This window comes from Manacus candei, unplaced genomic scaffold, assembly GCF_025592945.1.
Source record: "Manacus candei isolate 608988 ecotype Guabito, Panama unplaced genomic scaffold, ASM2559294v1 h1tg000023l, whole genome shotgun sequence".
Lineage (NCBI taxonomy): Eukaryota > Metazoa > Chordata > Aves > Passeriformes > Pipridae > Manacus > Manacus candei.
The window spans coordinates 11,591,850-11,618,060 of record NW_026138071.1 but is presented as its reverse complement, the minus strand read 5'-3'; the positions used below and the strand labels follow the sequence as shown (position 1 = coordinate 11,618,060).

Genomic DNA, 26,211 nt, shown 5'->3' with positions numbered 1-26,211 from the left:
AGAGTACTCTGAAGCCTCCAAGCTGAATTTTCTGCAGTAGACAAACACAAAAGCATGGAACAGAAAAAGGTTACGGGGAAGAAAGTTACACTGATGAGCATTTAAAAATATTTTTTAGGACAAGCAAATAACTCCCAAACAGATGACTGCCTTACAATATGAATGAATTCTACTATTGGCAGTGACAGAAATACAAACATGAAGATTTACTTAAATTAAGTCACTTTGTGATTAAAATAAAACTAGCATAATTTACCTCTATAAATAAATTTCCTTAGGATTTATACCTACTGAAATACAGATGCAGCAACACTGGAGCAATGGACACCTTGCAACAGACTCCTAGCTTTAAGATGACATGTAGTATATCTGCAGCTTTCTTCTTCACATATGGAACAAGCCTCTTCACAGGCAGCCATTGCTCGCACTGAACTATGTTCATCACGTAAAAAATAAATGTGGCATAGAAGTTACCTTTCTAGCTGACAACATATAAGAAGGATACAAATTCAATGAAATACTTAAAACACAGCACACTGTATTACACATATAATTTGTTTTTCATTTCAAGTTTATTAAAACTTTAGCAGTACAAATGATCCAGGTTTTAGATTATCAAAAGACCAAACTGAAGTCTGCATCTTTAAAAAAGGCGTTCCCCAAAATGTCTCTAAAACTTTGAGACGATGGAAACATTAAGTCCACAAACTCATCCATGCCTGTCGTCATCTGTTCCAGGACTTGTTTCATGATCAGACTTTTTATCCTTACTAGGGGCATGATCTCTTTCCTGACTCTTTGATTTTTGGTTTATTTCTTTTTCTGCTGAGGATCTGGTCTTTTCCTTTTCTTTACTGCTGCGTGAATATGACTTTTTTGATTCTCTCTCTTTGCTACTTGGTCTCTTTTTTGAGTCTGGACTTCTATCCTGATCTCTACTAGACTTCTTATCTTTGCTGGATTCAGGACTACTACTTTCACGGCTTTTTGAACGCCTCTTCCTTTGGCTTTCACTATCATTCCTCTTATATGAGCTTCTACTTTCCCTATTTGAATACCTATCTCTGTTTCTGCTTTGACTTTCATCCCTCTCTGAACTCCTTGAGTCTCTCCTCCTCCTGTTTTCTCTTCCTCTGTATCTATCTGGTGTACCTCTCCTTTCTCTGCTTCTTGATCTTCCTCTTCTTCTTGTTTCTCTATCTCTATTCCTTGAATAGTCTTTACTTCTACTACGATCCCTGTCCCTGCTTCTTGATCTTCCTCTCCTACTCCTATCTCGACTTTTGCTTCGATCCCTTGTTCTGCTGCTGGAACTATGTTTTCCTCTAGCATGCTCACGCTCTTTGCTTCTTGACTTACGTCTCTCCCTGTCTCTGCTCTTCCTATGCTCTTGTTCATTACTTCTTGAGCCTGCCCTTTTACTTCTCTCCTTGCTCCTACTTCTCTCTTTATCTCTCCCTCTAGAATCATAGCGCTTTTCTTTTTCTCTGCCTTTCTCATGGTCTCTCTCTTTGCTTCTTGATCTTATTCTCTTTTCATCATGTCTACTGTGCTTGGAGTCTCTTTCTTTACTTTTTGATTTCTCTCGGCTTTTACTATGGCTTCTAGATTTAGCTCTCTTCTTGGCCTTGCTTTTGTTATGCTTATCATCTTTATCTGAATTCCTTCTTGTCTCCCTGTCTTTGCTGCTGGATTTGTGATCTTTTTTCTTCTCTTTTTCCCCTCTTCGGCTTGGACTTTCAGAAACTTGTCTGTGGTCTGATATTTTTCTCTCTCTTCCTCTTCCTGGGCTCTTTTGATTATCTTTCTTGGTTTCATTTATTTCACTCCTTGGAGAGAGAAAGATAAAGTTTTTTAAACTTTTTAAATCCCCTCCACTCTGAAAAAATTAAATCAGAAGTGAGACAGCCTCACAACTGAAACTGAAATCACATCAGGTCTAACTATGTATTTATAGTAGCAGTAGCATCAGTAAAATCAGACACTGTTAAGTAATAGGATAACCAAGTCAGCACCCTGTTTTTTTTGAAAGTAACTGTAACTGAAAATCCAAGATGACGTATTACTTTTAAATATATATATAAAAAAAAAATTCAGTGCATATATTCCAGAAAGAAATAATCTTACTTGTCCCCTTTTATCCATCTTTCTCCACTAGACACTCTCATTCTTTGAGCTCTTTGCATTTCTTGCCTCCAATGTGGAGGAGTTTCACTGCGTCGGAAACGATCTCTTGACCTGGATCTGGAAGGTGTCCGGTAACGCTTGAAGGCAAAGAGAGGAGACTGGGTGTAAGTTTGAATTTCACATGCTGTGATATCTAAGCAAGACTGTTATCCCTGGCAGTCAGTTCTACATCGCACCTGCCATGACACTTCACGTGTATATACCAAGTTACTAACTTACTGACAAATAAATCTCACGTTCAGCTAAAGCAGGAATACAAAATGTCTGATCAAAAACTACTTTTAAGGTGACTTCTACTTCAAGATTTTTGTAGTTTGATGAGAGGTTTTCTATTGCTTTTAATTACCGCAAATGCAAGTCTCTTTTCCAACAATTAAAATTCTTATCTTTGACAAGCAACACAAAAACAATACTTCAAAATTTCTAAGGATTTTACTAAAAATTTGAGGGATAGAGACTTCAGTTACTAAAAACATTTAATACAAGCAGCACACAGCACATGGCTTCACAATATTAGAAAACCTAGTCTGACTGCTGCCCCCCCAAAAAGAAGAGAAGTCTTCCCCGCATTCCTGGCACTGATGATGTACTGGTTCTGTGTTTACTACAACCCTTTTTGACCTAATTCCAAGAATACCACAGTAAAACAAATAAAGCATTTTTAAGTTTTCCTCTCACCCCCTCCTTCAAAAAGACTCAGTATGCAAACAGGTAATTAATCTAATTTTCCTTCCTGTCTTCCTTCAAGCCTCAGTCCCCAAATCAATTATGCTGCACTTTTTTTTAAATCAACTATCCTAATGAAAAGGGTTACTAACACCAGCAGTGAGGCTGTGCTACCACCTTCTAAATTTTGGAGAACACATTGTAAACATTTACCCTTGGTCCTCTTCCTTTTATTTTCCTTCCAGATCTGGTCACTAACAGTCTCCTCTGGTACATTGACTGGGAATTCGATAGATTACTAAAAATAATTAACAAAGAGTGATATTGTTTATAACAGTAAGAAAGAAGGAAAGAGAAAAATTTTAAAACCTCTTCAGAAAATTAAACTAAATGAAAACACATAATTTTATTTTACTGCAGACAGTAATAAACACACAGTAAAATTTCAGATTTTGTGAGCACAGAATATTTTAGAAAATTTCCACGTTTTCCCATTTTTGAAAGAAGAATAAATTATAGATTCAGATTGGACAGTTCCAATAAATTCTAAATGAAATTGCAATGCATTTTACTTTGCTTTTCTTGAATCAGTCATTATAAATTTTTTATTCACTAAAACCATTTTCAAAGACTAAGCCTTTGTTCTAGGACAAAGACAATAGTTGCCAGTAAAGGGAGAAATCCATTTTTCATCAAGCACTGCTCACAACATGGAACTGCTTAACAGGGAAAAGATTCAACATTAGAGTTCTAAAACAGAAATGTGACCAGACCACTGTCAGCACATAATCAGACTTAAAACAGATATATTACCTTTCTCTTTCCTTTTCTCTGCTTTTCCTCTCTTTTTCTTTGTCGTCTACTTTAGGAGGACTTTTCCTCATCAGGAACCGGTTTTCAGGTACAGGAGGAATTTCTTCAGGACGGACAGTAGATAACGGCTGTGCTTCAGTGTTTTCATCTTCACTTTCACTGGAAGAGCTTTATTTTTGTATAAAAAACATGTAATAATTTGAGTTATGTGGATGAGGGAAGACCTTTCAATCTATTTAAATAATTCAGAAATTCTCTTAATACACAAGGATACCACAAGAATCTCAGAAACAAAGCTATTTCAGAAGCAACTTTTTTTCCCCCTATAATATCTTTGCTCCAAAATATACAACTGCAGTAGATTTCTGACTAACATCTTCTATCTCTGAATTTCAATGGTGCAACACTGACACTTACTATTGAGATACAGCTTTTTCTGTTGGTTTAATTTCTTTTCTTTTAAAAACACAATCAGAAGTAAATTTCAGATTTTACACTAGCATATATAACTGCCTACAGACTATTGTAACTCCAAGCAGTTTACAAACTTAAGTGAAATGAGCTTAGGCTCACAGAAACAGTGTTTAGGCAGCATTGCTCTAAGTGACCATTTCTTAAATTTTACTGCTAGCTTAGAAAGATGTGACTTGCACCAACACAACTTGTATCTCACACTGAACTGTAACAAAACTATCAGATCAAAAAGAACATTCTTGGAAGCAAGAGCGCTTTCTAAGTTTTATTATCTTCCAGCAAAACTGCAAGAATTTTGGCATATCAAATAGAAGAAATGTTAAGAATGTTAATTTATTTATTAATATTTATTAATATTGTTTAATTTTGCTTTTATTTGTGCACACTGAAGTCCCACTGCATATAATTTAAACTGAACTGTACAGAAGTGAATTTAGAGAAACCAGCTATCACCATTCATTTCAAACCAAGCATTTCTGCAATGTTTCAAGCCAAATAAGCCTAGTCCATTCCTTCACTGCATTACAAGCTGCAGCACATACAGAAAGGAAAACTACCCTTTGCCATCATATCAGAAAATTTATGCTTCTATATCGAAACTGACTGCCTCTTAAACTTCAAAAACCTACTTTGCTAGTTTACAGAATACTATTCTGTAGTTATAAGAAAAGGATACTGTATGGTGTACATGTAACAAAACAAAAAAATCTCAATATTGACCTTTTCTTGCTTTTCTTTCTCTTTTTCTTTTCTTTCTTATGTTTCTTGGAATTTTTTTTGTGTTTCTTTTTTCGTTTTTTAGATTTCTCTTCCGAAGCACTCTCAGAATCCGATGAGGAATCAGAAGATGATTCTGAATCACTTGAACTTTCAGAGTCACTGGATGAGGAAGACGACTTGTGTCTTTTCTTTTCTTCTTTCTTGGCTTTAAATAAGAATAGCAAAGATACTTTAATATCAAACACTTCTAAACTAATCTCAGAAAAATCAACTTACCTACTACCTGTCTCAGCTTCTTAGAATTGCGCCATGAGAGACTACTTCATCAAATTATTTAAATTGAAATTATGGAGAAAACACTGTTTCTCCAAAGTATAATAAAGGGTATGTCTAGAAATATGTAACACATTTCCAAAATCTGTATTTATGAAATTTTAAGTATAAAATTTGTACTATCAAGAATATGTAGAGCCATATAAGTTTTCCAATTATGTTTTATACAACATAAGCTATATACAAGAAATTATTTAAAATTTATTTACAAAGTGTTTATAAAAAAATTTCTTTGGCTTCAGCTTTAATCTGAATTCATATAAAATCTACTCAAATCACTAATGAGAAATTCTGAAATAGAAGATAAGTGGCACAGACTAAACTGAGTACTCATTGAATTGAGCTCAGTATCTTATTCTGTCAGGTCTCACATTCAAAATGCAGTGATACATACAGTGGTGAAAGATTTCCTCTTCACAGTGATGCAGAACACCCACTTCCAAAAGAACTGGCTGAGATAAAACAACTGGATTACAACAAGGGGCTTAATTCAGGTAACTGCATCAGATACGTGGTACATATCTCAACAATCCCAAACTCTCTTTTATGGTCGTACTCTTTACGGATACTTTTTTCCCCCACCTTCTAATGTTACTGAATCCCCACAGTGGCAGAGTGGATGAAGTTCAGTCCCATTGCTCTAAATTTCATTCAGTTTTCAGGTTAGCACCACAGACAAGTCATACCTGTATGACTTATACATAGTGTTTTCCATGTGTTTATTCGCAAGTCTCATTTGATACAGACCAACAAAAGCCTGACAATCAACTGAAAAACAACCTCTGTACTTCAGAGAGTACGAGTCTTCCAGGTCATTTCTGGGGGCAGTATAAACTAGCAAGTAGTATTACCAGTTTAGGACAGCTTGCTGATTGAAATTGGCTGGTTCCCATCAGATGTTTTTAGGGCTTCTTGCAAAATGCTTCCAAAAGACAGATCTAATTATATTTCTTACTTCTCTTGTAGGTACAGACCAAGATAATTGCTGTCTTTTCTCAAACTTTTGCTCAACATCCTTATTAAAGCACTATATTTAATAAAAAATATCTGTAATATTTTATATCAGTTTCAGATTGTCTAAATATATATACATTCACAGAATGTAATATGTACATATTTAAAAAAGAAAACCGAACATTTTTCAAATTAATTTCAATCAAAGAAGCCTAGTGTCACACAGGCTGAGTGACAACAAATCAAAAAAGAGAAATCTCACCTGACCTCTAAATACTAAAAATACAGAAAGTATTTAAAAAGTTAAATGTTTCTTGTCTATTCAAACCTTTCAGGTTTGGCCCACTCAAAGGAAAATTATACTGTTTCCTACATGCCTTCAGGTAAAACAATATGTCTCCAAGCTCAATTTCAGAAATGTCTGAATAAGGCATTAATAAATGCAGTGATTTCCTGTATTTTCTCCCTCCTTCATATGTTTCAATTGTGCCAAAAACTATCTGTGACAGTTTTATCTGCATTCTTGTAACAAGTTCAGGTATGTTAAAGTTAATACTTTAAAATGAGTAAGTAATACATAAAAATAGAGGCTGAGCTGAGCAACTACCTCAACAAATATAATGTGTTTCTTAACACGCAGCAAATAACATTAGATGTATTTGAGAAATCATGTGGCAGGTAGGGAGTGAAATGACAAGGGCAAAAAAACCCTCCAAACCTCAAACAAAAGTAAAAAGCCCAGAACTATTTACACAGCAAAGACAGAGTATCCAGTAAGAGAGTTTGGATATACTTTCTGGTGACATCTAACTATCTGGTCCAGCAGCAAATGCTGTTTTGACTACTGAATCAACCTGGTGCTGGCCAATTACAGATCATAACAAATGAGACCAATCCTGCAGCATGAAGGTCATTGAGAAACAGACTTCTATTTACAGTCCAACTGTTCCAGCTCATTACCTTCAGGATCGGGTTTCAACTTATGACCACATCTGAAATAGATATATCACTTCCTACTCCATTCACTGTCACGTACAGCATTTGCCTGACTTTGGGAATTACATGATCATGCTGCACGACACAATCAAGTATTCTCTGCATTTCAGCTTGTTAGGGACTGTAGCAAGTCTTACATTAGCCCCATGAGTTGAAATTAAAAAACTACCTAGCCAGAAAACAGTCGGGTTCAGCCACAAAAGTCAGAACAAATCATGTCATCTTGTAATTCACAGCAGTGACAACCAAATAGTTACCTTATATCAAATCAGATAACCTGTGCTGGATCACAGCAGTCTTCAGAAAAAGGGTGCCTTTATTTCAGGACATTTAGACAGTTATTTTCTCAGGTAATTTTCTCCAGTGTTCAGTTGCCTGCTGTTCAGTGTATCAGATCTTTTTTTCTATTTTGCCTTCATTATTTGACATGAATTCCTGTTACATCTTTCACTCCTTGTTGAAGAATCAACTGTTTCTCACAATGAAAATTATACACATTAGTCAAGTCCTCAGGGTAGGCATTAGGGAACACTACCACACTTGATTCTTGTTGATCAGATGACATGTTCACTGTGAGGAATCCTGTATCCCAAGTGCTTCTGGAATAGATGTCTTTGCAGACAAACAACCTACCACACTGCAACAGCAGAGGAAGGGTTAATAAAAAAAGCCAAAAAAAGCCACCTCCAGCTTCACTTGAAACAGTCAACAGAGTTTGTACCTAGTGGCCAGCTCACTAGGGAAAAAAAAAATCTGGAACAGAGAAGCCTGAAACAACTGTTCACAGCAACCAGCTTGTGCAAAGGGGGCTAACAATGATGTGCGACAAGCCTGCAGAAGAAATGAATGCTCAAGGGTTTGAATGGATAAGTAAAGAGAAAGGGAGGATATGCAAATCAGAAGTCCAGGTAAGACATGACTTGCCAGAATCACCACTTTCTGTGACTGTTCTTATTTCAAAGATATTTCATAATTCCTAAATGAGTAACTTTGTACTCTGTTTCAGTGGTTGATAATTTGTACTGATACTTTCTTTTGTACTGATAGAATTACCTAATTACAGTATTGTTCCTTGATGAATTATGAATGCAGCCATAATGTGCCTTAATTGCAAAAAGCACACTTCTACAAGCAGTGATTCTATGACATCAACAAAGATCATGAATCAAGCCTAGCACTGCCCTGTGCAGAATCCCCTAGAAAATCAGTTATTGTGAGAAATCTTCATTAGAGGCTCTTGTTAAAAACAGCCCACTGCACAAAGCCATTTTTTTTCAGTTTTGAATCAGAATGTCAGTGCCTGACATTCTTGAAAACGTCAGATATACCTTTGATGAACCGAAGTCATGACCTCAATACAGTCAGGCTTGTTAACTAGGCCCTCTTCTTTGTCACCTGGTATCAAAATCTCATCTGTCCTTAAGAAAATTAATACTACTTTTTTGTTCCACAGTTTTTCCTGTGAAATATATTAGCTTAGCTAGTCCATAATGACCTTTCCAAATACTAGGTTAATACTTTCTTCCTTTTTTTTTTCTAACCAGATCTCAGGATTTTCCCTGGAACTTGAAGATCTTCTAAAAATTATACCACTTGGCCAGAGAGATTCTTCTTTTATAATTTAACTTCTCTCATTCGTTTTCTCTAATTCTTCTAACTTTAAGGAATTAAAAAAAAAAAAAGAAAAACAAAGGAAAATATGACAAACATTTTACTTTTCTAGGTGATCATCCTCTCAAATCCCAGGTAAAAACTTCATACAGGCCTCTGCAATATTGTAGTTGTGACTGCCGTACCATTCAATTCATAGCACCCAGTAAGGCAGCTCAGTCATCATACACTTATCCCTAAATAAATCCAGTTCTTATATACAAAGGGACGATTTGCATCATTCATAAAGCACTTCACCTGGCTATTCATCGTGACACCCAAAAATCAGACCACCTTTCCTCAACTTTAACCTAAAAGAAAAACATTCATACCAAGCACCTAACTTCTACTGTGATTCCTTCTGCTAGTGCCACCTTGGCTTTCCTGTTAAACTCAAGTACCAGTTCTATTTTCATTTCATAAAGACCATCTAATTCCTTTCTTTGTGTTGCCTACCAGACAAGTTCATGTAATAAATATTTAAGGCTCCCTTGCTATCCTAATGTACCCTCCCACAGAAATTTCATCATTATAGTTCCCTAACAGGTAACCTCCCTATTCCTTTGTCTTAACAGCAAATTCTTAGAAGCAGTCTCCCCTGGTAACTGCCTCATATTTCACAGAATCCGTTCCCTTTTGCCTCCCATAGTACTGTACTAAAACCAGTTCCACTGTTAGATGACTCTGTGTCAATCATCTTCCATGACACTGATTGTGTCCCAGAAACAGCTCCTTCTATAGAGATTCCCTGGCCTACCTCTATTCACTGACAAGTCCAAGGGCCTCTCCTCTTCCACTTGTGATCTCTGGACAGCAGTTTGGCAAATTTACTTCAGCTGATGGGTTTCAAACTGTTCCTCCTACTTCTGCTGCCCCAGGCCAGCACAGCTCGTCAGTGGTTCCATGTTGTGCATTCAACTAACAGCTCCATCTCTCACAGCAGTGGCTCATTTCCCGCTGCAGGTCCTACACACAGCCTTTCCCTTTCATAAGCAGGATTCTCCATTCACTAGGATTTCCACCATGGTCTGTCACGCAGCATCTTCACCAGGCTGGCTCTGCATTAGTGCCCATCAGGGCCTTTGTCTCACCCCACCCTCAACTCTGCCCTCCAACAGCCTGATCCTGGTGCCTAAGGCTTCTTGTTCTCCAAACACTCCTACTGCCCACCATCACCTAATACTGAGCCTTACAGAGTGGGCTATCCCACTCTATCTTGGCATCAATTTCCCTCCATGGCACACCACGCCAGCTACAGGAACCAGTTGCCAGGAATGCAGCAGGACTGACAAGGACACACACAAATGGGTAGGGTAAGACTGTCAGATCTTTCCAGAAGCCCGTTCTCTTTTAGGAGAAGTAAAAGAGAAAAACCCATTTTTTTGTATTTATTTCATTCACTCTTTTGATGACAAGTACTTCAAAGCCCTGCCTAATGGCTTTAAGTCATCAAACTGCTCAGTGCCATTTAGTCATTCAACTGTTCTAGACTGGACTAAAAAGGGAATGTGGCAATCCAGTTAAGACATATACAGTGTGTATCTCATCCACCAGCTTCACCCATCCCATATCTGTACTGTTTTATTTTCTAATTACACCACCTGTGCATTTCCCAAGAGATACTATGCTTCTGAGCACTGTCCAGAAAAAACATAATTGTGTCCTCACACACAGGCTGACTTAGAACCTTTGAGAAGTCAGGAGCCATAATACAACTTTGTTTGGAATTCTGAGGTATTGATGAGGTAACTTCAGACTCCAAAGTCATAGTGTCAGATACCACAACATATGATACCACAACAGAACTGTATCAAAAAGTAGGGGAAAACCCCAGGAGCTCCAGTTCGAATGCTTGCATGTTCCTTAGGCCAAACAAGCAATTATTCTTGTGTTGTGCTTCAATATCCTTGGTGCAACCCTGCACAGTATCAACAGAAGGTGCTACAAATGAAATAGCATGATGATCCCCCCCATAGTTCCTACAAAGCAAGCATCCTGGGTTTCCACTAAGGAGATTCTCCCACTGGGACAGCAACATCTTAGATTCTGCTTCTCTTACAAAATAAGGCTCAATCCAAGCTCTCATACCATGTTCAGTTCTGAAACAGCAGAGCAGGCCATCCCTTCCAGAAAGGACAGGTTCTGTCATATTCCTCTTTAAGAATATAGTTTATGGTAAATCAAAGTGTAAGAGCTAAAGAGCCAATTCCAGACTTTTCTAATCTAAGGGCCTGTTTTGAAGATTTACCTTAAAGAAAACTGAAACAAGTTTGCTACCTTCCAAAAAGAGTGTTATGCTTAACACAGCACTCTACTTGCTATGACAAGAGCTTGCCAGCTTTGTACTAAAATTTAGCTAATATAAGAAAATCTAAGACAGGAGAAGCTTCGAAGAAAGCATATATGATTGTTCTTTAGTGTCTTTTGCATCAACAACTTTTAAGGTATTTACAGGACAAACTGCTCTGCAATGTTATTCACCTTTTCACCAATTGCCCCATCATCCATCACAAGTAAGTGTCATGGAAGAAAATGAGCAAAATTACCTCTCAGTTTGCATCTGTAAAAATGTACAGGTCAACTTTACCTTTGGATTTTGGAATTAACTCTCCACAACTCAGTATGCGTACTTCAGCATATGGTTTACTAGATGCATCTGTTTTCTGGTTTTCTATTTCTCTCACAACTTCCTGACCTGAGATGACTTGTCCAAAAACAACATGATGCCTGAAGAATTTAAATAAAAATAAGAACTCTTAGTACTTAATTTTCTCAAGGCAGTTCCCAAACAAATGTAAGAAGAGGAAAAGAGATACTTACCCATCTAAATGAGGTGTAGGTTTAGTTGTTCTGTTGTTTCCAGATTTTAATTTAAAAGAGAAAAACAAAGCCAGTGTCAGTGAAAAGCAGTCAGCATTTGAAGCCATGTCATCTACACATATGAAGGTGAACATTATTTTGAGTGCACTAATAATATTTAACAAAACAAATATACATCATTCTGTGCACGGTTAAAAGTATTTAACATCTTCTATATTAAACTACCTATTCAATATTTTGATTAAACATTTTACCGAAAAAAACCACAAAATTGCACATAAATTTTTAGACAGCATTCTCATATAGGATATAACAAGGTTCTACTTATTAACTTATATAAATACTACCAGGAACAGATACAAAAATCCTGTCTCACAGCATGAAAACTGCAAATAACCTTCTACACATCTGAAAAGAATCAGAAAACACAGGAAAAAATAAATATTTGTATGTACAGATTATTCGACACAGAAGTAGAACTAACTTTCTCTCAGCTTTCCCCTCTACTAGCTTTACTACAGATGTCAGTCATGGCAGAGCAGAAAACTGGGATGATTGCAGTAATGATCACGCAGAAATCCCAAAATAAGGGTTAAATCATAGATGACATCCTTAACTCATTATATTAACTAAAGCCATGAAACACGGATAAGAGTGACGTATTTTGAGAATGTTTTAATATTTAAGAAGAGTCGACTGCAATGTATTTTAAGAATTTAAGTTTCAACTATAAATGAAACCGTATTGGAAAGTTATTTCACGACTGAAAAAAAGCCCTCTACTACTTTTGAAAGCCCCCAGAGCTGTTTTGCTTCCTTCCAAACAGCAGTTATTAGTTAAAGTTATAAGAGTTCTACAAGGAACTAACAGGTTTGCTTTACTGGCCAAGTTAGAACACAGCTACTGAGAACCACCAAGAGCCCTTTTGCACAGACAATAAACACTAAACACAAAAGGGATAAAACCAGACAAGATCCCTAATCGGCACATTAGGTAAATGACTACTTTCATACAACTTTGTGAAACACCATCAACTTTGGTTTTGCATAGCAGCTAGTCTTCAATATTTAAAAGGATTACCTTTACAGCTTACAAATGGCAAACCACACACACATTTCAATACTTACATAAAGAATTGTGAACCATTTGTATCTTTCCCTCGGTTGGCCATTGAAAGGAGAAATTCTTTGTTGTGCTTTACAGCAAAACTTTCATCTAAAGAAAGGTTTTTCAGTTACTTTAAATATACCATATATGCTTGGGTAAATGCTATCATCTAAGTAAATTCATCCTTATTAAATAAATCTGCTAGTCACTTAAGTGAGAAGTTGTCTTAAAAATAGATTAAAAAGTATGAATCAGTGGTTTATAGCCTGAGGGGGAAAAAATTTTAGTATTGCTCAAAAGATTTGTCTCCTCAGACCATATAATTCTAAGTTTTTGCTCTTTCTATTTGGCACATACTGCACACTCTTTCTTTGGAGCAGAAGTTGTTTTTTTGGCTGTGCATTAACTCTTAAGAAGCCCCTCAATTTCAGGTATTTTGTTATTTTATTATTTTTTAATACACATGGATATCCAGTTTGACAGCAATCCCAAACAACTTCTGTTTGTCTCTCAGACACACAGATGAATTTGTTAACTTGGCCAGGAAGAAAATCAGTTTAACTTGAACGAATCCTACTTCTTAAGAGCAAATACTTGTCAACAGTTCAAACTAAATCCCAATGAAACTGAAATTTAAGAAGTTCAAAATGTACTCATTACTCTTCATTTAAGACACCTGTAAGAGACAACCATCTCCCTCCTTTCTCAAAACAGCAAAAAGGCTGTTGGGGGATGCAAACTGTTCAGACAGAGCACATTTGTTCAATACTATTTGGAGAGATGCAGCAGGAGCAAGCAAGAAAAATATACCATATTTGTAATGCTATGTTTTTACATCACACTGTCACTGGCCATGAAAGGGACAGTCCCATCCACCCCCCAGTCACTGTACAAAGGCTAACTGGCACAGCATCAGACGTCAATCTAATCCTATGGTGAGTTGCTTAAGTGAGGCACAAGAGCAAAACTTCCCATGAATTCAGTTTCACACTGTGACCGAGTTGAACAGCCAATTTGCAACTGCCAGAATGTAAGTGAGGGTTGTGCTCATTCTTTCATCTCCCCCAGCCATACATTTCCTCAAACCCTGCTACTACTCATTAGTGTTTGTCCTGACACTTGCCAAATTATTTCATTGGATCCATTCAATAATACAGAAATTTTTTTCCTGCAAAAATCTTTGGGCATTTTAGCAAGCTGAATCAGCTGGCAGTTTTATTGGACAGTCAGTGCAAGGTAAGGCCTCCTCCCTCTTTCAGCAGTGGCAAACTGTTGATTACACTCAAGGTCTGATATAAAATTGCACCTGGCCCTACTACAACAGTGAATAATTCTTTCAATTGTGTGCTGCAAGCTTGGACAAGAACCAATGTTAAAGGAAGTGTGTCTGGGAGGAGAGAGGAGCATAACCTCGCCTGCTGGTAGCAGCTGCCCATCATGTAGGCCTAGGTGTAATACAAAAACTGCTCCAAGGAACAGACATGCTCCACTATATTCTGGACAAACACAGGCTGAGAAACACAGCAAGTGCAACGTCTGCAACACTGGCTGAAAAAGAACCACGACTGTGAGAAAACAGATGGCTCTATCATTAATTCATCTTGGGCTTAGAAAAGCAGGGCTTTATGCATTCTTTTAAATAAATATTTGCTTCACGCCTTTCTCCTTTTCACTTGAAAAAAAAAAAGACAATCCCCAACTTTTAGCTAGGTGGTCAAGCCAAAAGTAAATGTTTAAAAAAACAGAAATCTGGCAAGAGGGACAAATACAAAGAAGTTCAGTTTTAATTTTTCATTCATTAAAAAGGTTCATATCTTAAAAGTAAAATAAAATAACAGAAACTGGAGAGTCAAAGGCCTCTAAGGCCAGATGAAAGCTTAAAAAACACCAACAATAGAGTTCAGGTTTACAGAACAGAGACTACAGAATGTAAAAGGTGATTGATTATCATAACATCAAAATAGAGCAGACTGATAAAACTCTTACCTTCAAAAAAGCCACCATAAATGGATTCTCCTCCCCTGCCATTTCCTTGAAAGAGGAAAAGTGACAGTAAAAACAAAGCAGTGATTAAAGAGTCACGTTATGTGGAAGGTGCTTTGTAATACAAAATGTTGATGCAACTGCATCCAAGTCACTGACATTATTCTTCAAGATATGCAAACACGACCAAGATGCATCTTTGTAGTCCAAAAGCAAACTTGGATTTATGCAGAAGAAAGGGAAAAAAGCAGTGATATCAAAGAATAATTAATATAAGTAAATGACACTACAGAGAACTTCTGCAAATGTTTTATTCCATAAGCATTCAAGTTTTCTTCAAAGATTCACGTCATACCTTCACTGAAGTCACCTCCTTGGATCATAAAGTCTTTCACAACCCTGTGAAACAGACAACTTTTGTAATGCAATGGCTTTTGGGTGGACTTTCCTGTACCCTTTTCACCTAAAGGAGAAGAGAATGAACAAAACCAAAAATTACTGTCTATGTCTGTAGAATCTCCACCACAAAAAAGTGCTACATAAGCACTTAATCAAAATCACCTACTAAGCTATGAAAAACTGGCTTGTGAGGCAGACACCTACCTGTCATACCTGTAACTTAAACTGGCATTTAAGAAAGCAGAGCAGAAACTACTTTCTGTCTCTACAGTCATACCAGAACTCCTTACTGACATTAGTATACAACTGCTCTCTTTCATGCAGATTGACTGAAATTAAACATTCAGTTTAGGTTTATTATAAGTGACATTACTCAGAAACATGCATGAAACACTCAGATCTTCAGTTACAACACGGCAAGGTTAAGGTAACATAAAAGCTCGTAACAAAACCAGAGAGGTGGGGGAAGGAGGAGGACTCTGGTTCCCTCCCCTGCTCATGATTAAAAACTGCCATCTTCCCCCCTCACATCAGCTCTGTGCTTAAGCAGACTCTCTGCTTCAGCTACAACATTATCTCCCTTCCCTGCTACCCTCAAATAGACAAGGTCTCTGCTGAGTTAGCAAGATGAATGGCTCATGGTGGGTCCTGTGCATGGTACAGCCAACCTCAAGGTAACAGCAGTCAGTGGGAGATCCCTTCTCAGGGAAGATCTCTTCCTCTCAGTGCTGGCAAACCACTAGACTGTATCTTCCTATAACCTTATCCTGAGCTACTAAATTGGCAGCTTTTGTCAAGGGCAGTTACCTCTGAACTTACTGTAACAGAGTGGTGCCTCCACATGGATTTGTATAGCTAGGAAAAAACCATTTTTGATAGGAACTCTGATAAATGTGAAGTTGTATATGTTCCACTAACTTAGCATATGCCTAACGCAGGTATGCCAGGAAAACATGGAGCTGTTGGACCCTGTTTTACAAAGAGAGCATACACTTCTCAAAATTGTCAGAAAAAAAGATGAGTAAGGAAAACAAATAAAATAAAAAACCTGAATTAATTTGCTGATGATTAGTATCATAATCATTCTGCCCATATATTTTTCTCACTATTCTTACATATTAAAGCAACAAAACAGTTTGGGATCTGAATTTGATTATAGATGTCAGTAACGAAGTATGAACTTAGTAGTACTTAAGGCAGTAGCAGGGAATAACACCTTTATGCAATAATCTGACTTTTAGGCAATTGAGAGCAGATCAAGAATGCCATGGTCATGTGCTAACATAGTCACAGCCATCAAAACTCATCACTTTAAAGTTCAGATTTGTTAATAAATTTTGAAAATCTGATTTTGTGCCAGTAAGCCTAATGTCAGATCAGATAATACCTACATTCCTGCAGACACCAGGAATAGTGCACTACATGTTTTAGTAAACTTGATATGAATGTAATTATGCATCCACACCTGATTCAGATCATATTAGTACTGCTGAGTGATTCACTATTAACAGACCCTTGACCCAAAAAATAATAGAGTTGGAAGGAAAGGAAGCAGAAAAAGCTGAAGACAGAAAGCAGGTATGCTATTTATGTATTCACAAAATTATTCTTGTGATAATAAATATAAGTTTTGCTAAACTGTCACAATTTGCAACAAAAGTATGCAATCTACAGGAAAATAATTCTGTTTGGAAATGCTTCCAGGAGAGAACTTGAGTATTTTCTTCAAGAAATAAACTGAATTTCGATAGGAGTGGAAATCACCAGTTTCCATCAAGAAATTAAAATAAAGGAAAAAAACAATTAACGAATACCAGCAATACTTTTCAAATACCTCAAAGTAACATAAGACTGAAAAGTAAGTCTGCATGGTTGACCTCTTACTGGCTACCTTTCAAGACTGGATGATGTTATATAATGTGAACAGTAATATCTGTGCTAGTAACAGAAAATCAGCTTACTGTGCCTGTATTTAAAGTTGGCTAGTACACACTCCCTGCAACACACTAAGCCAAAGCTACAATGGCTTTGATTCCACATCATATGTATATGACAAATCAGCTAAACCAATGCTTAACTTACTTCTTTTTATCTGTAAGAAAACATCAGGAAAAATAACAACCATCAAACCAGATAACATGATATTACATTAAAAATTATAGATTAAATTGTGTAGCCTACAAACCTGTACAAAGGCAGCGAAAATTTTCACATGTCTTTGGACACACATCTGAAAACAATTCAAAGACCACTCTTCCAGCTAGAAAAAAAAGCACACCGTATTTATTATGAAGTTAAATGGTATTTGAATTATTCTTACACATATCTTATATGAATATTATGCTACTAAACGGGTGTTTTCATTTTCTTACCAGGTACATTGTTGATGGCTATGTCAAAAAAGCAACGAGGTCTCTGGACTTTTACTCCCATGGCTTCAGAAATTTAAATACTGTAAGTAATAAAAATAAAATTTAGTTTTTCCTTCAGTGTAGTAAAATTATGGGTAAGTCAATGCAGAAGACTTTACAAAGACAACAAAACCTGCAGAAAAGCAAAAAAACCCCCAATCTCCCCCCAAAAAACACCAAAAAGAGAGACAACAAAGGCAAGTATTTTCTAGAATGAAAAGTATTTTTGGTCATTTTCATGTTTTGTAGACCCAAATAAGCAATTTTATTCACATTTGCTGCACTAACATTAAATTTAAACTTGATTGCAATAGTTCAGATGGAGAAATACAAAAGGAAAAGATACTGTAAGGTATGGGGAAGACTTAAGCATTCAATTTTTTAGGAATATATTTTCTGGATTCCTGTCACTGCAGTTACCAGGCTCCTGTTAGGACCCAAACCATTCTAGATGAAAAAAAAACCAAAGGCGTAGCTCTTCCAGAATTGCTGCTAAGTAAAATTATTTTGGCTTTTCCTTGTTTCTTTTTCTTTTATGTAATTGTTTATCTCTTTTGAGACACCATCAATGGTGATATTTAAAAGATGAGCAGATGTGCTGCTTAAGGACCTGGTTTAACAGTGGACTTGGTACTGTTGGGTTTACTGTTTGATTCAATGGTCTTGGGGTCTTTTCCAACCTAAATGATTCTATGATTCTTTATTGAGAATTTTAATGCAACTTTTCCCTTATCTTTGAGTATATAAATCCCTTTATTTTTGTGTAACAAGCTATGTCTTCATTCCATTTGCATCTCTGGCTTTCCAACATTATGTACGTGTATATTCTTTTCTAAATCCCTATCCTCTCTGAGTTACTTCAGAGTGGAAAAAAAAAAGCAATGACAGCAAAAGGATCTGTAAGACTGGAGTACCTTTTCCAGAATTTGGAATATAATCCATAAATTTTCAGTTCTAGTTATTTTTTATTGCCAGAAAACATGGCTCAAGTCTAGCTAACACACTGTACACATCTCTCCTAAAGCTTAACTCATAGCTGTACCACAGAACAGCCTTGAAAAATTCAATTGTCACCATCTGTCAACTCTCAGCTTATGAAAAAGAGGTTGTAAGAAATCAAGACAACAGTGTAATCATGCTAGTCTATATTCTCTCTACTTGTGCTGTTATTCCTAACATTTTGCCAAGATTACACAGCAAATATCACAAGAACAATGCAGGACTGGTTTAAAGCAAACGCCACTCAGTAGTTAATTATTCATGTGATTTTTAGCAAGACAAGACTTCAAAAAATGCAGAATCTCACTAAATATCCTCTAGGTGTGTAACAAGCACATTCATTCACACAAGCCAGATATTTGTCAAAAGCAGCAGGCTTATCTCAGTCTGCTTGGTACTCTCCCTGAATTAGGATTTCTCTCCCATTACAACAAATTTTGTCACCAGGCAGAGAAACAGAGAGACAATGCCTGTAGCTGAGCACTTGGATGTCATCAGGTTAGCAGAAGGCTGACCAGGTCACCACACTGCTGCATGAACTCTGAGGCAGGGCAAGGAAGGTGGCAGTGTGGGCAAGGGAAGGGATGAGACAGGTGGTAGTGGACAGGGACTTTGAGAACTGAGACCAGTCCAAAGGACAGCCATCAACTCACTGTCAGCAGCAGAACAGACTATACAGTTGCATGGGATACTTTTTTCAGGAAGCCCTTCAGAATAAATGGTACAATAAATATTGTTTGGTGGTAGAACTCATAGTTTTAACTGAACTGAGACATCTAAGGACCAGCAGTACCACAACTGATTGACTGCCTGTACCCAAACTCTAGTGCTTGACTGAGAATTGATTTAATTCCTGGTTTACAAGCAATTTGCTTGAGAAATGTTCAGGTATGCCTTAACATTTATATGCAGTACTTTAGCCAAAATAAATGCCAACTACCTTAATATGTGAAAATTTTTATTTCAAACGTTGATAATGACTAAAACTAAACTGTAAAATAAATATATCTATGTTAGTAAATTTTTAATTTGGTTCTGTAGAGAACAGGATGAGAGAGAGAAATCAGAAATAAAGAATTCTACCCAAAGCCTTATTCCCACCAATTTTCTCAATGTGATATTTCTCTACCTCTACATTGTCTCATGAACAGCGGAACAAATAAAGTTAGCCCATGTTCTAACCATTACCTTCAATGTTCCCTGCGCTTTCCCTAAATCCTCCAGTAATATCCCCTAAATACTGGCTGCACTTGATTCCAAATCACAGGTATGTCAACGGGTCAGTATGAAAACCCTGAATGAACAAACACCAGGCCAAGCAAACACACCTCACTCTGGAGCTGATATTGCCTATAAACCAGGCTCAGATAGCAGTGACATTTATCCTACCTGCCTTGCAAGTCAAGGGAGCATTTCCTCTCCAATACACTTAAGTATCCTTTGCGCTGTCAGCTAGATCTTCTCCTGATGCATTACAGGGAATTTAATTTCTATTCATTTCTTCATATTTCAGTATTTAACACCAAACACAATCATCTACATACTGATAATCTGAAACTTGTCTGTATTAAAAGCAAGTACAGGGGAATGTTAAATACCAACAAAGAAAAACATTAAGAAAATACCAAGAATGAAATCCAAAAATACCAAGAATGAAGTCCAAAAATGATGAGTAAAGCTTAGCAGTGCTATATGTCTGATAATAATAGGGCTTAAATTAATTTTGCTATTTATCACTAAAAACTTATTTTCAGTTAAAACGTGGATACTCTTAACCCTCAATATGTTGTGTTTTTTAATTGTGAACTTGGTGGAATTTTACCAGTGAAGGGAATATGAACTTGAAATCAACCCCAGAGATGCTCACTATATGTACATTCAAAAACCAGCTATGCAGAAGGACAATCTTGATCAGTCAGCTTCTTCCTTCCAAAACTCTGTAAGAAAGGATAATGTAACAGCCCAAGTACTATCCTGAAATTTTCAAGCCATTCATCATTCTCAACCACCTTCTGTTTGAGAAGCCTCTTACTAAGTCTAAGTAGAATCTATGACCAAAAAAACTCCAAAGCCAACCAACCAACCAGAACACCACTTCAGTAAAACAGGCTTGTTTCTTTAATTTCTGAAAGTATAATTACAGTTCAGGTTAGAGCATATCGGTATTTGTTGACAAATACACCAAAAATACTTCAGCTCATTCCACAACCAACGTTTGACCAACTGTGTCCCTCAGGGTTCACATCCCTTCACACCTCCATCAGCTTCATTATTTTATTTATTTTATTTGCAGGATAAAGCTGGCCAACTCAAGGCCAGGCTGCCAGCAGCTGTTCCCCTTCAAAATTATCTATGTCAGTGGAAAACCATAACTATCCCAAACTGTTCATAAGTGTCCTAGTTAGAACAGCTGGGCCCAGTTCATCGCTGGATGGATGTAACCCAAAACTGTGTATTCTATAGCCTTCCATGCCATTTCCCAGAAACTGCTGTCAATAGACTATTTGCACCCTCTGCCCAGAGCAGCCTGACTCCTCAGGCTATGAACTAGGTGTTAAGAGGCCTTCCAGATAGGAGGATGCTTCTGTCCTCACAGCCTTTGTGGAACTCCCCACCCTGAGGGAAGTACTGAGCATTCCTGCCTGAACTGGAGAATATATAATCTTGGGAGTCTTGGAACTTTTTGAACCACTTGTGGGACCCAGAGGAAGGCTACAGATCACTGCTCTCAACCAAACTGCAGACCACACTCTCAACTAGACTGCAACCACCACTTTTCAACCAGACTGTAACCACCACCCTAGAACGGAATGCAATCACCACTCTTGACCAGAGTGCAACAGCACTCTCACCAACAGGTTTTCCCCTCTCCTTTTCCTTTGGACTCAGGGGGCCCAACAAACACCACTCTGTTCATGCCCCAGGGTGCATATTTGGGTTTTGTGGGTTAAAACCAATTGTTTGTCTGTATAATCATACTTATTGTATTATTTTATTAAATTGTTATTCTGATTTATAATCTCTCTTTTGAGTTGAGTTCATTTCCCCTGCTGGTTTACCTTTAAACCAGCACAATAAGCATCTTTCTGCTAGGGATTATCACTGATATGCACTGACATGCTTAAAAAAAAAACCAAAATATCTTGGGGATTTTTTTTTTTCCAAAATCACCTGTGCTAGCAAGGATCTAGTAATAATACCGTTTAGATATACTAGAACCTTTTGACTGAACAAGCTAGAAAACACTCACAGATGCACAGCAAGTGAAGTATCAATGTGCCATGCATCCCACAAGAGCTGACAGCAAGCAGCAAAACATGACTATTTCCTAGTTTTACAAGGGGAAAAAGCCAACTTTATTTGCAACTCTGCTGAACAGGTCATGGGACTACTTATTTGTTTCAATCCCAGGACAGGACAGAACAGTGAGAAAAGATGTATTTAGTAGGAAAATTATATATTGTGTCCTATTCCTTCCCTTCTTTCCCCGTCATCACCAGTTATTCCAGATTTTTAACTTCTCCTTGACCTTGCTCTTGTATGCACTTCCTTGCATGAACTTACAATTATCTTCTGCACTGGTCTTCATTCCATGTCCAAATGAAGTGAACAATAAAGTGCATAAATTCATATTCCTAGCATTTTGTTTCAGACCATCTACAAATGTAGGAAGACAAAACTATATTGACATATATTTCAAAGATAGAAAGTAGAATCTCCAGAAATATGTTTGTAAGCAAAACTTTGAGTTCAGAAAATGCAAATACACAAAGTGAATACTGAACATATATCACATTCTTCACGGCTGTGGTTGCAGTCACTTGAAGACAATATAAATCTGGGCTGAAACCAGAACAGAAGGTTCCTACATCCATGTGTTTAGCTTTCATACAAGCTACCTGGCTGCATAAAAACTACCCTTTCTTCCCCACTCCAAGGAAAGATTTGGCAGCAGCATATATCAGCTTAAAGTGATGGCAGAGGCACAGTCTAAAAATGTTGTATGTTCATTCCAGTATGCATTTAACTGGAAATAAATTTATGATTGCAAAATGGGAGACATGAAAATTTGTTCAGAGTTCCATTCCTGGGACAGAGCATCCAGCTGTATTAGGATGATACTGAAGACGTGAACAACAAAAACCCAACCAGCCCAACTCTCAAACTTCATAATTTCCTCAGCACTTTTCCCCAAATGCCACCATCTTTTCCTCTGTACTTCACGATCCAAAACCTCTACATTAGCGGCAATGACATCTGAGGAAATTAAGGGTTTTTTTTTTTTTTCATTTTACTAATCAGCAGCACAGGATTTTTGTTGTCAGCATATTTAGAAATAAGGTACTACACTTGAATACATTTCACATTTAGGATGCTGTCTTCATAATCACATGAATGTAACACATCAATAAGAAAAGAAGAAAACATTTGCTTTCTACACAGGTCTATGAAATTTATGCAGGAAGACTTTCCACTCATCACTAGAAATCACACATTATAGGTTTCAACTTGACTGCCCCTTCCAAGAAAAGCCAATCACAAAATGGATTTTCAACATTCCTGCAGGCAAAAAGTGATTGACACCACTTTCCATCAGGCCTCCTTGTCTAGAAAAATGCTACAAGTCTGTTTTGGGTGACTGACATAGTATTTGTTTCCCTCTAAAAAAAGAAGTCAAATTAAGAGACATCTGGCAATATCAAACACTGTCTTCCATGGACAAGAGGCAATAGCCAGCTATCCTTCTAGGGAGACTTAAGAAAATATCATCCTTAGCTAGGTCCTGAACACAGCCCTAACACTACCACACTGGTAGCTCATTTATATCACTTTCAGTATGATTTTTTACAGTTATGGACAGGACTTTAGTCTTCTTGTACTAAGGTATAAGGAATGAACACTCAGTTATAACACCTCAGCTGGGAGAGGGTAGGATTCAGCTGAGAAGGCAGTAACATTCTCTTAAACTACTTAAAGAGAAACACAGGTTCCTACCAGAACATCCTCTCTATTTTTCTAGAAAAGAGGTAACTGCAATAAAAAATGTTGAAATATCTAACCACATTCTTATCACTAGCAAGTAAAATCTGAGTTGTCAAGTCTTAGCAGTAATTTTACATTATCTAATTTATGCAGAAGGTATTGTTTTTTTCTCTGTTATGATTTGTGAAAAAATACTGGTGTTTTCTGGCAGGTCTGTGCACAAATAAGTACTTTTTTTTTTTTTTTAGCACAACTTATAAAGTGCTAAGAAAAGGAAAGTTTTTGCATTGTATGAAAGGGGAAAAAAAGATTCCACAGGGTGTAATCTCCAAGCCACATAAATCCCAAACTACTTTCAGCAATGGAATCCCTTCCTACCCATTACTGAAGACGACAATAAGGCGAGACAACCATGCAACAGTAGGACATAGTTCTGAATGCTGTTCCTTATTTGTCAACCATAACCACAAAAAGCTTGTTCTATCATCTTTTATTCTCATGTTCTCCTCCCTCCTCTATTTCTCTAGCTCTAGATCTCTTCTATGCCTCATCACACCCTCCTACCTAAACCTCAGTGAATTAGGAGATGGCCAGACTTTCTCCCTGGCACTCACTGACTCTGCTCCTAAATGGAAGATGGCTCCCAAATGCACAAAGCATTTGTCCATTCACCAGGAGTGAACTGGTAGTGGAGAAAACAGGTTACAGCACAGTAAAATCCTCCACTGCAGTACATATTCTTCACTCCAAATTCCCTCATAATCTACAGATTTTCTGAGATGCTCCAAGGGAAAAAAAAATAATCTTCTTTTGATAACAGTTTGAGGAGTGCTAGCTAATTAAAAAAATAGTATTTGTTTCACAGAAGAGGACTGGAAAAATGGGAAGTTTTAATAAGAAATATAGTCCCAAAGGGTGCTCTCAGAGAACTATTGATGCTGGTATCCTTTTTATGCTCCCCTTCAGATCTACTTCGTATAAAGGATATCACAGTATTTCTGAAGTATTTAGAAATCATTTTTAAAAACTGATAAATCAAGCTCTGTGAGTTTAGATAAACTAATGCTTCATAAAGCATGTGCAACTCCCATATTATTATCACAGTTTTATCATGGTAGCACCTAAAAATTTGAGTCATACTGAACCCCAATGCATTAATGATCGGAATAGTGAAACAAAATGGGGGGAAAAAAGAAAAAAAAAACTGCAAAACAACCAACCTAGAAACATTTATCACTGTCCAAAGAACAGCCTCTTCTGCAAGCAATATAAAACAAAACCATGAAAAAACCAAACTATTCTCTCAGAAGAAAAGATACAGCTTAGAAAAAAGACTTTATGCAAAGAAAATGGTCTCCTGTTTCTTTTAAAACAGCTCTCAGATGATTACTAAAATATAATTAGGTTAACCAGTCAAACATTAGGCAACTACTGGCCAAAGTTACTTTTTTATCATTACTGATAAATTTTGTAATTGTGACTGAACTGAAAGGCAATGTTTAACATTGCAATGAATATTCTGTCCATAGTTTCAAAAAAACTATTTCTTTTTCTCCTAAGCCTCTTTCAAAGCCTCCTCAATGCCTCTAAATACAATCATATATACGCAGCACTTTATTTTGGTCATGGCTGCAAACAAAATGAGCCTGAAACTCAATAGTCATAAAAGTCTCTGAAGCGCCTTAGGAAACCCCTGAAAAAGAGAGGCAGAGGACTCTCCTGCCAGCCAGGGTAGCTCCTGCAGGCTCCACTTCCCCAGGAGAGGCCTGCAGAGGGGAGGAGAACATGTGGCGCGCAGACAGCCCGGTCGGTTCCTTCCCAGTCTAGGGGAGGAGGGACGACTCATTCAAACTTCCGAGCAGCACCCGAGGCCGAGCAGGGCGCTCGCGGCGGGCACAGACCCGCGGCTGGCCGGGCAGCGGGGAGGCACAGCCGGCCTGGCGGACCCGACCCCCGGCGACGCGCGCCAGGCCCCGTCCGCCGCTGCCGCTCCCGCCCGCCTGGGCCCCGCTCGCAGCTCCTCACACCCCTTCCCTCCCAGGGCCGCCTCCCCCGGGATGCGCCGCGGCCCTCCCGCCCCTCGGGCCCGGGCCGCGGGGCCTTGCGAGGAGAGCGTGCGCGGAGCCAACGCGGGCGGCTGCGGCTGCCCCTCGCCCGCCCCGAGCGGCGGCCGGCCCGGGAGGGGCCGGGGCTCCCACCCGCGCCGAGACCGAGGCTCAGGCCCCACGGCACCATGACCTCCTCCTCCGCCGCCCGCCCAGCCCCCGGCGCGGCCCGGGCCGCTGTCCCCCCTCGGGCGCGCCCCTGCCCGTGGCGCGCCGGCCCCGGCGCTGGCGGCACTCACCCCTGGCGGCCCTTGTCGCCCCGCGCCGCTCAGCGCCGCGCCGCCGCCATGTTGAGCCGGTGCGGCACGGCTGCGTCAGTGGCGGGCAGGGCGGGAGCGGCGGCCGGGGGCGGAACGGCGGGGGCGGGCGGGGGAGCGGCGGCGGGAGGGCGGCGGCCCACGGTGCGGGGGTCGCGGTGACGGCACAGCGCTGCCCGGAGGCGGCGGGGGTCGCTCGCAAGAAGCGGGAGCGGCGGAGGGAGGGGACGCCCGCCTCCTCGGGCTCGTCAGCGGCGCTCCGCCCCTCCCGCCGGCCCCGCCGCCCGGGGCCCGGCTGGGCTCGGGGCGGGAAGGGCCGGTGAGGCTGGAGCGGCCGCATCTACGCGGGGCCTT

At 38.6% G+C, this 26,211-nt stretch overlaps 1 protein-coding gene across 3 annotated transcripts; it reads right to left on the bottom strand.

Annotated features, from left to right (window-relative positions):
- Positions 1-553: 553 nt before the first annotated feature.
- PPIG (peptidylprolyl isomerase G) lies at positions 554-25,985 on the bottom strand. Of its 3 annotated transcripts, none has more exons than XM_051787400.1 (13): positions 25,840-25,985; positions 17,475-17,554; positions 17,288-17,362; positions 15,059-15,166; positions 14,707-14,751; positions 12,741-12,828; positions 11,614-11,643; positions 11,381-11,520; positions 4,861-5,065; positions 3,667-3,834; positions 3,067-3,151; positions 2,128-2,264; positions 554-1,829 (listed from the first exon to the last, which is right to left on the bottom strand). In XM_051787400.1, exons 2-13 carry the CDS (start codon positions 17,533-17,535, stop codon positions 710-712), a joined length of 2,262 nt encoding a protein of 753 aa, XP_051643360.1. In that variant the 5' UTR covers positions 17,536-17,554; positions 25,840-25,985; the 3' UTR covers positions 554-709. The 3 variants fall into 3 exon arrangements, with proteins under 3 accessions (XP_051643360.1, XP_051643361.1, XP_051643364.1); XM_051787401.1 differs by lacking the exon at positions 25,840-25,985 and adding an exon at positions 20,389-20,406; XM_051787404.1 differs by lacking the exons at positions 17,288-17,362; positions 17,475-17,554; positions 25,840-25,985 and having other exon boundaries at positions 11,614-11,725; positions 15,059-15,160.
- Positions 25,986-26,211: the final 226 nt, after the last annotated feature.

Coding starts and splice junctions, on each gene's coding strand:
- PPIG (XM_051787400.1), bottom strand. CDS start 17,535: ATGGGAGTAAAAGTCCAGAGACCTCGTTGCTTTTTTGACATAGCCATC. Junction 14,752..15,058: donor AGGAGGTGACTTCAGTGAAG/GTATGACGTGAA, acceptor TCCTCTTTCAAG/GAAATGGCAGGGGAGGAGAA. Junction 3,835..4,860: donor AGAAAGAAAAGCAAGAAAAG/GTCAATATTGAG, acceptor ACAAAAATAAAG/CTCTTCCAGTGAAAGTGAAG.